Source organism: Rousettus aegyptiacus, unplaced genomic scaffold (genome assembly GCF_014176215.1).
Source record: "Rousettus aegyptiacus isolate mRouAeg1 unplaced genomic scaffold, mRouAeg1.p scaffold_m13_p_14, whole genome shotgun sequence".
Classification (NCBI taxonomy): Eukaryota; Metazoa; Chordata; class Mammalia; order Chiroptera; family Pteropodidae; genus Rousettus; species Rousettus aegyptiacus.
Window position 1 is genome coordinate 10,206,464 of NW_023416289.1, and position 13,993 is coordinate 10,220,456.

The window sequence follows — 13,993 nt, forward strand, 5'->3', positions numbered from 1 at the left end:
TATTGATTACCGATAGATTTGTCTTTTTTTATCCATTTTTCCTCATAAATTTTGAGACTTTAATAAATGCATAAAATATAATAGAACCCTTGTATCTTCCTGGTGAATTGAACCTGAACATTTACAAAGTGTTCGCCTTTCTCAAATAATTGCTTTCTATTTTAGAGTATGTGTGGTCTAATATCAGCTTGCTTTGATTTAGTGTGTACGTGAAATATCTTATTTTCATACTTCATGTCCTCATGTGTTAATGGCTCTTTTAAACATGTACATTTGAGATTTTTTTAATCCAGTCAGTCATATAATATTAACAGATTAATAATAATGTTTATTCTATTTACATTTAACGTAATTACTTAGGTATTTGGATTTAAATTTTAAATTTGGATATACTATTTTACCAAGATTTTTTTTGTTTGCTATGCCTTTTTTGCTTTTCTTTCCTTTTCTTCCTTTAGATTGCTTTATCATCATCATTACAATTTTGTATATTAATAATAGATTGATTCAAAATTAAACAATATACTAATATAAGAAAAATAAGATATATTAATTATAAATATAATAAAAATATTGTTATATATTCCAATATTTTCTATGAGTGTGGAAGTTATACACTTACTTCATAGTCTTTTGTTAATTAACCTACAAATTACAACGCTATTCCTTGACTTATCAAGACTCCTATTAGTTGGGACTTTTACCTTTTTTCCAGAAAAAAAAAATTTAGAATTCTTTTACTTTTTCACTCCCAATTATTAAACCTCTCAATTTACATGCCTTTGTTTTTGATTCTCTTGGACATATATACCTGAGTAAAATTGCTGGGTCATATGGTATCTCTGTGTTGAGTATTTGAAGAGCTACCAAACCATTTTCAGAGTGGCTGCACCATTTTACAATCCCACCAGCATCGTATAGGAGTTCTGATTTCTCCGCATCCTCACCAACACTTGTTTTTGTCTTTTTCCTTCCAGCCATCCTAGCGAGTGAGTGATATCTCACCGTGGGTTTGACATACATCCCCCCAACATGTCCTATTGGCCACTTGTGTACCTTCTTTGGAGAAATGTTTATTCAACTCCTTTGCCCTTGTAAAAGTTGGTTTACTCATTTTTTACTGTTGAGTTGTAAGAATTCTTTATATTTTTTGGACATAAGTCCTTTACTAAAATATGGTTTGCACATTTTCTCCCCTCTGTGGGTTGCCTGACTTTCTTGATAGTCTCCTTTGAACTACTCTTTTTTTAATTTTGATGAACTTTAGTGTTGAAGAACTAAACATTGCAAATAGAGTTGAAGTTCTCTTTTTATCCTTTTATGACCCTATTTCTTTACTTTCCTCCCCAGAGATTACCACTGTTCTGAATTTCATCTTTATAATTTATCCCTAGCTTTTTGAAATTATGTAAAATACAACAATATAAAATTTACCATCTTCACCATTTTTAAGTATACACTTCCGTAGCATTAAGTACATACTGTGCAACCATCACCACCATCTCCAGAACATTTTTCATTTTGCAAAACTGAAACTCTGTACCCATTAAACGCTAATCTTCTATTTCCCTCTCCCCTCAGCCCCTCGTCATCGCCATTCTACTGTCTGTCTCTATTAATAAGTGACTCATAATATCAGCGGAATCACTCAGTATTTGTCCTTTTGTGACTGCAATACGTCCCTTAGCATAATATCGTCAAGGTCCATCCATGTTGCAGCATGCGTCAGAACTTCCTTCCTTTTAATGGCTGAATAATATCCCAGTACATACACCTTCATGTACTACTGCTTAACAACAGGAAAATGGTCTGAGAAATGTACCGTTAGGTGATTCTGTCATCACCTAACAAACATGCAAACATCAAAAGATAGACTTACACAAACCTAGATGGCAGAGCCTACTACGCGCTTAGACTACATGGTATGGTCCATTGCTCCTAGGCTCCACACCCGTAGGGAATGCTACTGTACAGAACCACACAATATTAAACCAAGCACGAAAGACAATGGTGCGATTAAGAGATGAGGTAAAGGATGTGTGAGGCTGCTGCGTGCATAACATGACATAAGTGTTTTACAGCAAACTTTTTTTAATAAGTAGAAAGAATCTGTTCTAAAATAACGATAAAAAGTGTAACACATAAACCAGTAACATAGCCATTTATTATTCAAGTGTTATGTGCTGTACGTAATTGTATGTACTACACTTTTCTATGGACCCACTTTTACAGTAGGTTTGTTTACGTCAGCATCACCATGAACACGTAAGGCTTTGTGCTATGGCGTCACGATGGCTACAATGTCACGAGGCAGGAGGAATTTTTCAGCTCCAATATAATCTACCGGGACCCCCATTGTAGGTGCGCTCCATCATTGAACAAAACATCACTGTCCATGATTGTATACACGTAAAATCACATTTTGTTTACCCATTCATCTCATCCATTGATGGACACATTATAAATTTGGGGGTCTATTTGTTGCTACAGCCCAGTAGAATAGATCTACTGTTGGCCTCTAGCCTCTGTATCATATTTTCCACATGGATGCTAATCACTTATATTTATTTAGAGGCACACTAATTGCGGTAGGGTAGGCAAACTATAGCCAGCAGAAGACCAAAGCTGGCCAGTCTGTTTTTGTAAATAAAGTTTTATTGGAACATGGTCCCACTCATTTGTTTACATATTGTCTGGGGCTGCTTTCATGCTACAACAACAGGGTTGAGTAAATGGGGCAAAGAAACATGTGGCAAAGCCTAAAATATTTACTACCTGGCCCTCTAAGTAAAAGTTGGCTGTTTCCAGGGCTATAGTAACAAATAGACTCCAAAATTTATAAGAGCTCAAATGTAAGTTTATTTCTCCTCCATGTAACAGTCCAAAGTGGGAAGCTTTCCTCCACATTTGATTTGTGGACACAAATCATGGTTCTGCAATCCTCTAGGGCTTCCATGTTATTCACCTAGAGCTGGTAGAAGAGGACAGACAGCCAGGAGGGGACTTCTTTAGCCTTGGCCCAGAAATAAGACACATCCTCTAATCATGATCTGTCAGCAAGAACTAGGTACCCAACAACGTTTCAATGCAAAAGATGGCACACTTGGTCCCTGGCTTTGCAGCCTTCTCCCAGTGACAACTCTAGACTGCAGACTTTAACTGTCTCAGCCACACCAACAATAAGTAAAAGGGAGGCAGGATGGAAGAAGACTAGAAGGCAGGTCCACCTTGCTTGAATTCAGAAGCTGGGGCTTTCTGAGTCTGGAGAAGGCCAGACAAAATATTACATCCCCACATCCTCGAACATGAGGAAGCTGCCCTGAAACAGAGATAGGCAGCTCTTGACTGTCACCAAATACCAAAGGGCAGGATCATGAAGTAGGAGCTAGAAGGAGCGAGCCCTTCCATCGGATAGGATAAGACCAGCTCAAAGAGTCTTAATCTGGGTCGAGAGCTGCACATTGTTGGTCTGCTAACTCTGACACAACCTAGAAGCTTGTACAGGTACGTGCATTTCTTCTTGAGCCTTCTTAAGACTCCAAAAATTCCCTGACCCCTGAAAAAGTTACAAATAAAACAGTCTGGTCTAAAATGCCTGAAATTTGCTGAATGGTGGCATAAGCAATTCACCACAATGACTCTGTTAATGGAAAGAACTGACCATATATCCAGGCCACTTTGGTTTGTGCTTTTCTATTTTATTAATTATAAAGGCAAGTTTTCCCAATAAAACCCAGCAGTCAGTGGTAGAAAAATAACAAAGGAAAAAATCCCTGAACCATACAATAAAAACCTAGGAGTACAGGCTAGGTGTGTGTGTTGCGGGGAGGGGAACGGGATAGATGACCTGCAATGGAGGAAAAGGCGGAGATGTGGGAGGCGTTGGAGGCTGTCCGGCACCCGAGGTCAGTCTCTCAGCACACTGGCCTTCGCTGGGTCTTCACCAGCAGGACCACAGCACGTGACTTTCAATACAAGAGCTGGTAAACCGTGGCACTATTCTTGGAACCCGTGACCAGATACTGGTTGTCGGAGGACACATCGCAACACAGGATTTCTGTGGCCTCTTCTACCTAGGGGAAAAGAGAAGCCAAAAAAAGGGACTGCATGCAGGGACCAGAGGGGATGGCTTCATTTAGGGCTCTTCATTTCAAGGCTTGGTTTGGGGACACGGCCAGGTCTCTGGGCTTAAGGTGGAGCCCCTGAGTTTACAGGACCTTGAGTCCTCACTCCCTCTGATCTAGTAAATGGCCCCTGATGCCATCTCAGAGTTCCTTTCCAGCACTATCTCTGGGATCTGACCAACTGGTATCTGGGATCTGACCAACTTGGGGTTACGGCTCCCTCCTTCCAGTACCTGAAATAACCTTTGTAGAGAAGGTGCAGCTAAGCAGTGGATTGACTCGTCCAGTGTGGTCACAAAATAGCTCCCTGTGAAGGAAAGACAGATGGAAGGGCCAAATACTACACTGTAGTCCCAGCTTTGTTCCCGACTGGACTAGGGAAAAAGGGTTGGTTCTCTGCCTCGGTTTCCCCAACTATAAGAATCACTAGACACAACCTGAACCATTCCCTCATCTGCCCCCATCCTCCAGCCACACACAGGACCATGGTATCCTGAACAGAAGGACAATCAGCTGGGGCTTCATACCTCTTCTGTCTGCATCTTCAGGCTGTTGTTCTGTCAAGGAAGTTCCCATTTCAGAGAGAGCCAGAAAAGGGCAAGGGGTGAGCAGAGAGAGAAGACAGGAAGCGTGGCCAGGCCATCAGAGAGAGAAACACTGGTGGGGTAAGGGAAGGCCAAGGCAGAGGCAAGAGCAGTAGGAAAGTGGACACCTGGACCTCCACTCAGCCAGTGTTGGGGCTAGAGAAGAAGGAATTCAGAGTCTGAAATAAGGCTGGAGCTAGATTCTCTGGGTGAGTAGACACCCTATGGTGTGACAGGACACTCCAAGGTGGCACCTGGCTTCTCACTCACCACAGGAGGCAAACTTGATGTTGTGGTGGTGGATGTACTTGTGTATGACGGCCTTAAACTTCTCCTTCCGGTGGGTGTGGAGGATTATGACGTCACTCGTTCTCAAGCCCACTAACATCCACTCCTCACTGGGGTCATGGGTGATGCTGAGGATCTGTTGGAAAGGAGGTTTGGAGTCAGCACTTAAAGATGCCAACACATCCTTCGACCCCGTTCCTGCGGGCGCCTGCAGCTCCTAGCCATGGCGGACTACACACAGCCCACTGGTGGCCGCCCAGGCACCTCATGGTGTAGATTGTGTTGCTGCAGCTTCTGGTAGCTTCTCAGGTCCCAGGAATACAGGCTGGTGTCTTCACCTCCGGTCCAGAACTTATTGCCCGCGATGTCTACACATCGGGACCCATATTCAGGGACTTCGTGCTTCCTGGTAGAAAAACAACTCAAGGCTCAGGCACTGGTTGGACCCCTGGAAGGCCCTGGGAGGACCCCAGTTATATTCTCCATACTGGTTCACCTAGTCCTGCCACACAGAGGGGAAAGGGAGGTCCAGAAAGGGACACATGCTTTCCCAAACCCCTTACCATCAGCCCGCCACCCGCCTCTGGGTCACACCTGATCAAGATTTGGTTCTGCAAATCCCAAATCTCAACAAATCCTTTGAAACAAGCCAGGCAGATCTGGGCATTGGAGGAGATGGCCAGGGAGTAGCACATGGGGCCGGTGGAGGCCAGCTGTGCCCTGATGCGGGGTGTGGGTGCCAGGTCCCAAAGAGTTAGAGTGCGGGACAGACCCCCCGTGATCAGGCTCTGCTCGTCAGGAAACAGCTTGCAGGTGAGGACACAGTTCTGATGGTCCTGTAAAAACGGTTTACATTCTCATATCACTTCCTCGAAGCACGGGCTCCAAGTCTTCTAACAGTCACGTCTGGGTTCCCCAAGGCCTTCTAGAATCCCCTTCACCTGGAAGTTCAGCTGGGCCTGAGGGGCCTTGTTCCAGGCATGTAAGGCACTCTCGTCCCACACCTTGATGTAGCCGTGACCACATGTGTACACGTGGTGAGTTGAGCTGCTGATGGCGACGGCATAGACTTTCTTGCCATGGCGGAGTTTGCCAACCTTCCAGGACTCACGTGGGGTCCTCTGCCTCACCACCACTTCATCTGCAACAGGAGGCTGGGGACAGGAGAAAGTGGGTGGCCATGAACGGGTCACATCCCTGGCCTACCATTACCCACGGGGGACAGGCTGCCCCTGTCCTCTGGCTATGTTCCTAACCATTCATCCAGCAGCTCCTCCATGACCCCCAAGCAGAACTGTGTCATCTGGGCTCCCCAGACCATTGGCATCCTTCCGCACCAGACCAGGCAGTGCCCAGGTTTCCCTCCTTGATAAACGCGGCCATGTTTTGAGACAATCCTGAGCGCCAGCAACGAGAGCAGAGCCTGGCTCAGAGGCCTTTAGGAAGTAGCTCTGTGAGCTGAAGGCCATGCATATTGCTGGCGGCAGAAGCAGGGAGCCATAGGACACACACTGCCCATGGGAGAGAGAATTAGAGTATGGACACATGGCGCCCCATCGCCTTCTTCCTACTAGCTTCTTATTGGGTGGAGGTCACGGGGAAGGGAAAGATCCCAAATTTGGAAACAAGAAGACACTTACAATTGCTCCGAGGAATGAACAGACTTCTTCACTGGGAGGAGGCGAAGGACAAGGCTGGCCTGCAGGGAAATATCAATCCCGCCCGCTCACAGAGAGGGCATCCGGCAGCAACGGCATCGCAGCACTTGGGGCGAAGGCTGCTCTCTTGACACCAGGGCCTCATTCCTAGTCCCCCACCTAAGGCCCAGCCTTGGGCTACCACATTCCCTGCCCACGCCGTCCTGACTGGAACTTACCGAACTCGGATCCTGGTAGGCCGCTGTGACAAATAGAGAGGAGAGAGGAAGAGGATAGTATGAAATGGAGAGCTCCGCGCCAGGGTCCCCTCTTCCCACGCCAGTCCCGCCCCCTGCCCCTAGTCTTGTTCAAGAGAGACCTACCTGGGGCTGAACTCTGCTGCTTCTCCTGGTTCTGCCTCAGACAGCCAACTGGTCTGGGGCTCAGATCTGTCCAGGGTCTGGAGGGCCCACTGCTGCGGGGTCAGAGGGCTCATAGCTGGATAAACTGGGCCACGCTGCAGGGCACCTGGGGGCCGCTGGGGCATGCCATATAAACTGTCCAGATGGGACCGCACTTGAAGCTCACGCTGGGAGGAAATGCCAGGGCTTTCGAACTCACTCCTCCTGTCCTCTGGTTCATCATAAATTCTGAGAATACTGAACGAGGCCTCCTCCTTCTCTCTACTCATGTTGTTAAATCGATGAAGTGCCTGAGCCACCTGGTTCTAGGGCTTGAGAAATGGGCCAAACAGACCCCACGTTCCCAATTCCTCCTGATCCCCTGTAGTAAAACAAGGGAACACATACAGACATGGAGATGTGCTGTTTGGGGTCTCCTTAGGATACCTCTCATGGTGAGAGGATTCAAAAGGTTGGCTGCCGACTGACTTTTTCATCCTGAGTGTTGGTAGCAATGGTGAAAACTTTTACACAGACGTCTTGAGATGTGAACACCAGGCATTATGGTTTTCCGTCTAAACACACGGACTGCATTTCTGGTCCTATAAAATCCAACTCACCCTTTAATCTGGCTGTATAGTTGTCAAATGCTCATCCCCATTGTAAATAAAATATATGGCAACAGGAAGCTACACTCACATCACAGGGCCTCTCGGCCCCTGGAGGGGACAGCGTGGAAAAACTCAGAAGAGGTCATGCCCACACGACGTTACACTTGGATGGGGTAAGGTCACAGTGATGGAGAGGTTAGTTGGTGGTGACAGCAATCTTTCCTGCCCTATGGGAGATCACTGAGAACTGAATGGAATCATGTGTGTAGAATACTCAGAATAAGTTAAGGCTAGTGGCAAACACACAGTAAACGGCACAAAGAACATTGGTTTGTGGACTGTGGCAGGGACCAGAGCATAGAGAATTTGAGACGGACCAAGTGCCTTCGTTCAGGCAGCCCCAGAAGGCCCTGGGGAGACCCGAATTTCCAGTAACAGGGCATCTCAGAAGCCTCAGGGACAAAACAACAGTGGGGCTGGGGAGGATACCTCCCAGTTGGAACTGATGCCTTGTTGGCTAGGCTCAAATGCAGGCTCTCAGACACCCCCTCTCCCCAAATGCTCCAGCAGACACCTTGGAGAACCCAGGCTGCCTGCCTTTGGGAAGACGCAGTGGGCAGTTGTATCTCAGCCTCCAACACTCTTGACATTTTGGGAGCTGTTGCTATGTGTTTGGCCTTCAACCAAGCACTTTCCATAGCTGACCCCATTTTATCCTCACAACTGTGTGGGTCACATTTTACAGAGTTTTAAAACTGGGTAAGAAAATAGCTAGAAAGCACACAGAAGAGGTTCAAATGCTGCCCTGTCTGGCTCTGAACAGTCTCCTTTCCTACCTCTCCAACGGAGGAAGGCAGGCAACATCCACCATAATTACAAAGCAGTTACCCTCTGACCTAGCACTTCCACTTTAAGGAATTTATCCTAAAAGATGCACTTAGATGTATGCAAAATAAAAAATAAAAAATACATGCACAAGCTGAAGCACTACCGCATCGTTTGTGATAGCAGATGACTGGACAAACCCAATGACCATAGGAGAGGACTGGTGAGATAAGTTATAGCATACACACAGTGGAATATTACACAACTGTTAAAAATAACAAGGACACTAAATCATGGATATGGAAAATTCCAAGGTATTAATGGGGGGGAAGGGGGGGAGGAGTGGATTCAGAACAATGTGTATAATGTGAAGCTCTTGTATAAAAGAAGAATGGAAATGAGAACTTTTCTTTGCATATGTTTGTATGCACATAAGAAATTAGGAAAAGTACTTGCCTTTGGGGACGGAAATTGGCACACTAGAAAGAATGAAAGACTTGTCACTGTACAACGTGGGACAATTTTTGCATATTTGTGACTGCTTTAACCTAAATTAAAAATTGTTGGAACCTGAGCTTTTTTTTCTCAACCAAGTCTTTTCTTTCTCATCTTCCCCCAAATGATAATTTGGGGTCCTCATGATTCTTAGTTACTTGTTTAGTTAATTTAACAAATTTTCCCTAACAAGCACTGGACTCCTTTAACTGAGACACAAAGGCTGTCTGGGCCCTGGTGAGGGTGACAGCACGGAGCACCCGCATTCTCAACCCTGTGTGATGAGGGTGGGCCAACTGCCCAGGCCCCCAATTGGGTAAAGCTTTAAGGCAGTGAGGCCATTTAACTAGGATTTCATCCTAAGAATAAGACAAGGCAGAAGCAAGAGTCAATAGCGCCAATCCCTCCTTTGCTCTATCCCCAGAGCTAGGAATACGAGACCCTTCCCCTTACTAAACAACTCTTCCCCGCCCCCCCACCCCTCGCCGACTTCGACTTCAACATAAAATGCTAGAGCTGGGGTCCACCCTACTAGCAAGATAAGAAGTCACCAATCCCCATGACACGAAACTCACCTCCGAAGGCAGAAGGTCAAACCCTGAACATGAAAAGCCAGCAGAGCTGAGACCTAGCTAGTGAGGGGAATGGCCCTCCCTTACCTCTGGACCCCCTCCCACACTGTCCCACCCCTACAGTGCTGCTGTTTTTAAACTTCAGCAGAATTGCTAACCAGGCCCTGGGTCAGAACCTGGGTCAGGTGTCTGGGCCCTGAATGGCTTGTTTACTGGGCGTGGCCACAACCACAGCCAACCTGAAGAGCCTCTGCTGGGCTAGCATTTCTGATTAAGATTAACCGTTTTGTCCTTGGATGAGGGGAAAGATGGGGATCTCTGCCAGGTCAATTCATGGCAAGAGGCGAAATGGAGTGAGAAATTTTAGAGGGACAAGTCTTTGTATCGGGTTTGGGCTGCCCCACAGGAGCCATCATTGCACAATGAGGGAGGGTTAGGTTGGACTGTACACAAGAACCGTTTCAAATTTTCACCCCTGGGTGAATTCCTTTTGCTTGGGAAGGCTGGCTTTGGGCTGACACCAATATGGATGACTATGGGAGGCAGAAGGGGTCACTTTTCCTTTTCTCTCCCCTTTTCTGGCTTGAGCAGGCCTGACTCTGTGATCTCCGACCTCTCTTCACCAGTGTCTCTAAAAGTGAAGACCAGGAAAGCCTTTCTTTTCTGTGGCTGTTTCATCCAGTGGTTCTTAAATTTGGGCACTCCTCAGAACTTCCTGGAGGGCTTGTTAAAACAGAGTGCTGGGCCGACCTCTAGAGATTCTGATTCTGTGGGTCTATGGTAGAGCCCACGACTGTATTTCTAACGAGGACCTAGGTGATGCTGATGCCGCTACTGCTGGTCTGGGGACCTCATTTGAGAAGCGCTGCCTTACCCCTCTGTCTGGTGGTCCCCTTCTGGCGGGAGGGGAAAGGATGGTGAAGCTGGATCCTCTCCTGCTCTGCTCCCCCCACCCCCATTCACCTCCTGCCACAGGCCCAGCCCTCCCACCAAATGGCCTCTTCGGTTCTAGCGGTTCTAGCGTCTTTCTCATTCATTGGCCTCAGGCAGTTTAGCTGGTGGTTTTCTTACCTTTGCTTCCCAAGGAGAAGAGCCAGCAAGTTGTAGGTGCCCTTGCCCAGACTCCGGCCAGCTCTAGCCAAAGTTGGTGGCGTGGGAGAACCCCAGCACTTGGTGGGCTAACACTAAGGCCAGAGTTTACTTCTTCAGAGCCCGACCACAAACCGCATCAGACTCCCGATCTTTATTTGGAGGCTAGAGCGCCCTCTGGTGGGAAATTGGAGAGCAGCCCGGTTCTTACCACCTGTAAGGTGTTTGCGCGCTCCACAGACCTGTACACTTGATGGTTGTGTTCACGGTACTGCGTCCCCATCCCCAACCCACCCAGCACTAGAGCCCCCCTGGGAATTCGCTTGAACGCGTGTGGCTGATGAAAATATATTAGCCGTATAAACAAAGGCACAAAATATTTCTCTTACTGATTCACTGACATCCTCTCAACTGAAATTATTTACGAGCGAGGTCCTCCCTAGTCCCAAAAGCTGCTCCCCAGTGAGCCTGCGGCCCAGGGGAGAGCCGATAAACCAGCAGCAACAAGTAGAGGGGCGGGGCAGCGAGTGGGAAAGATTAGACAGAAGTGAGAGCCGAGAGCTGGGGGAGGACACGGAGCAGGCAACGCGGACCAAGGAGGCCAGAGAGGCCAGCAAAGGGGGGATGGTAGTGGGCGAGCTCAATGTGAAGGAAAGGAGTCCTCCGGGTCGAAGGGACACTGCATAGCGCGACCAGGCCCCTCCTCACCGTTCACCTGGGCCCTTTGCATCCTCTCTTTTCCTCCCTTCCCGTCAAGAGAACCTCCAACGACCATTCCCTACCATGTGCCCTTCCCAAGGGAGCATGGTGGCGGGTCCCATCTCCTCCATCTTGTATTGTTCTCATCCACCTCACACCCGCGGCCCTGCTATGGAACGCCTGGATTCCGAATCCTGCATTCTGACTTCTGTCCTGGACCCACCTCCCACCTCCCAGGGGGCCTTTAAGCAAAACTTCCTGCTCTTCACGCGTGGGGCAGCGCTGGCAACTGGGCCGTCCTCGCGGTGCTCCACAGCAGCCCGACTTACGAGAGTTTACGATATGCGCCCCTGAGTAAGCTTTTTATTAGGGGTTAAAAAAGATCATGCTTCTTTTCAGAAGAGTTCGCAATGCGCCGGCCTTACCGCTCTGAGAGTCCTTCCGACTCTGGACTGCAGGGTGCGGAGTCCGGCCCCAGCCCAGCGCCGTGTGGTGAGGGGCCCTGCAGGCCTCCCGCGTCTTCCCTCGCCTTCGCCCCCAGCAGATCTACAAGAGATTTCCACCAAATGCTCAGTCCAGGCTGCCCCGGGACGCTGATCAAGGGGTACGCCTTCGGATGAGAGCAGGGAGTGGCGCCCCCCGCTGCCGAGGGGACCCCGGGGCGGCGGGCTCAGTGTTTTCCTCCTGCCCCAGCAGGGGGGAGCAAGCCCGGGCGGCCCCTGCCCTGCAGTCAGCGCGCTGGCCACCAGAGGCGGCAGCAGGCCGAGGCTGGCTGCCAATGACTCCAAATGGCTGCTCCCCGCCCAAGTGCAGGTCTCAGAGTCCCGGACTCGCAGGCCCGACGTCCCCGTTCTTTCTCACACAGAGGCCAAAACAGCCCCAGAGCAGGAAGGCGCGCGCCCAAGGGCGGCGGCGGAGTGAAGGGTGGCCGCGGGAGGCCGCCCCACGCGCCCCACACCGCGCGCCGGCAGCGCAGGGCGGGTGGGACCCGGAGCCTCGCAGCCACCCGCGCTGGGAGCACGTGGGCTGCGGGCTCTCGGGCCGGCGCCCGACAGCAGCCGCGCGGAGGGGCGCCTTACCGTGGCGGGCTGACGGGGACCGGCCGGGAGCCGCAGCGCCGCGCCGCCCTGCAGCGGAGGAGGGCTTCCTGGAGGCTGGGCTCGGGCTGAGCGTGGGTGGGATCTCGGTGGCCCTGAGGGGGTGGGGGCCACCCTTCGGGATCACAGGAGCCAACGGGGAGGGCAGAAGAGGGCGGCGGCGTGCGCGCGGCACTGCTCGCGAGCGGTGTGAGGGAAAGCTGGAGCGGCAGGAAGGCTCGGGCCGCGGGCAGCCCGAGAGCAGGCGGAGAACCCAGGACTCCACGGAGCGGGCTCGGCCCTGGGGCTGGAGCCCGGGGAGTCCTGGGAGCTGTGAGGTTTGCTGAGACCACGTGGTCTGTGGTGCATATGGCGCCTGAGAGATGGGGAAGGGGCCGAGAAGGCCGAGGTTCGCGCATCGTTAAGATTCTCCAGCACTTGGCGAGCCCTGGCCCGTGGAAGGGGCCTGCCTTCTGCAACGTTCAATTGAATTGAATGGACCGTGTAAGGGGAAGGCGTTCTCAGTTCCTTGTTGGAAGATAGCAGACAAATGGGGTTGAGGTCTGGGGAGAATGCGGACTTCAGAGGCTGAGCCCAGAAGCGTCTTCTGAGGACTTCGGGCCCCACCGCAAGGATAGGGCCGCCAGCCCAGGGGGCAGCTGTGCTGCACCTCTTTTCCCCACCCCCTAAGATGACATTGAGCCCGGCCTCCACCCGCCCATAAACCTTCCCATACCGGCCCTGCTTCAGCCCTCTCACCAGGATCTGATCTGCGGGGTGCCCTGGGGCACCCATGTTTTCCTGTAAGCCTCAATTTCTCCTCCTAACCTGGACGAGGACGGACCAGATGTCCTCCGAGGGCCCTTCCAGTGTGACAAGCTAGGGTGGAGGTGTTCTATGCTGTAGGGACAGAACACACTGACCCAGGCTGAGGGAGAAACACTTGATTTCACCCTAGCTCTTCCTGGCCCGTGGCTCCAGTTCAGAAAATAAGTGCTTTTGTGAGGGGACGGGGGTTTCCGGTACTATGGCCCCTTTTTGTCCCCATAGGCCTCCATTGGCCCCAGGGAGCTGAGTGATGCGGGCCACAGGACTTCATGGGGCTTTGCAAATGTCTGCCTTCTTCTCCTGGTGTCCTTGGGATTTTGACAGAAGGATCTATCCTGGAGAATAACAAATGTAGAGAGATGAAGAAATCACTCATGAACCATCTGGGAGGAAAGCACCTTGAGCCCTGGGACAAACCTCCCCACCCCACCCCGAGCTGACCAGGAGCCTGAGACTCAGAAAGGCCAAGGTCACACAAAACATTGGTGGCAGATTTGGGACATTAGGTTCTATCCTCAGTGATGGTCTTATCACAGCAGAAACTGCCAGACCCTGCTGGGCACCAGAACTGCAGGACTTCCTGTCCTCACTTCCACTGGTTGCCACATCCAGAAAACAGCTAGAGGCTGTTCATGAATCAGGAGGGTCGGAGTGAGCTGTGGCCTTCTGACCTCTTCTCTGACTTGGTTAAGTGACATCAGCTACAGATTTACTGTGTAACTAGGGAGAGTGCCATCCACCTTTGGGCTTCACTTTCTCTAAGT

General features: G+C 49.9%; 1 protein-coding gene across 1 annotated transcript; it reads right to left on the bottom strand.

The window, feature by feature from the left end:
• Window positions 1–3,719: 3,719 nt before the first annotated feature.
• Window positions 3,720–12,471, bottom strand: TLE7 (TLE family member 7). The gene is made up of 11 exons (XM_016164410.2): window positions 12,405–12,471; window positions 11,751–11,871; window positions 7,017–7,416; window positions 6,873–6,895; window positions 6,637–6,695; window positions 5,938–6,150; window positions 5,591–5,832; window positions 5,261–5,402; window positions 4,979–5,132; window positions 4,358–4,431; window positions 3,720–4,073 (listed from the first exon to the last, which is right to left on the bottom strand). Exons 3-11 carry the CDS (start codon window positions 7,322–7,324, stop codon window positions 3,969–3,971), a joined length of 1,320 nt encoding a protein of 439 aa, XP_016019896.1. The 5' UTR covers window positions 7,325–7,416; window positions 11,751–11,871; window positions 12,405–12,471; the 3' UTR covers window positions 3,720–3,968.
• Window positions 12,472–13,993: the final 1,522 nt, after the last annotated feature.

Excerpts from the sequence above, each read along its gene's own strand:
- TLE7 (XM_016164410.2), bottom strand. The coding sequence starts at position 7,324 with ATGAGTAGAGAGAAGGAGGAGGCCTCGTTCAGTATTCTCAGAATTTAT. Across the intron at positions 5,403-5,590 it reads CAGAACCAAATCTTGATCAG|GAAGCACGAAGTCCCTGAAT; the intron begins GTGTGACCCAGA and ends TTTTTCTACCAG. Across the intron at positions 5,133-5,260 it reads AACACAATCTACACCATGAG|ATCCTCAGCATCACCCATGA; the intron begins GTGCCTGGGCGG and ends CCTTTCCAACAG.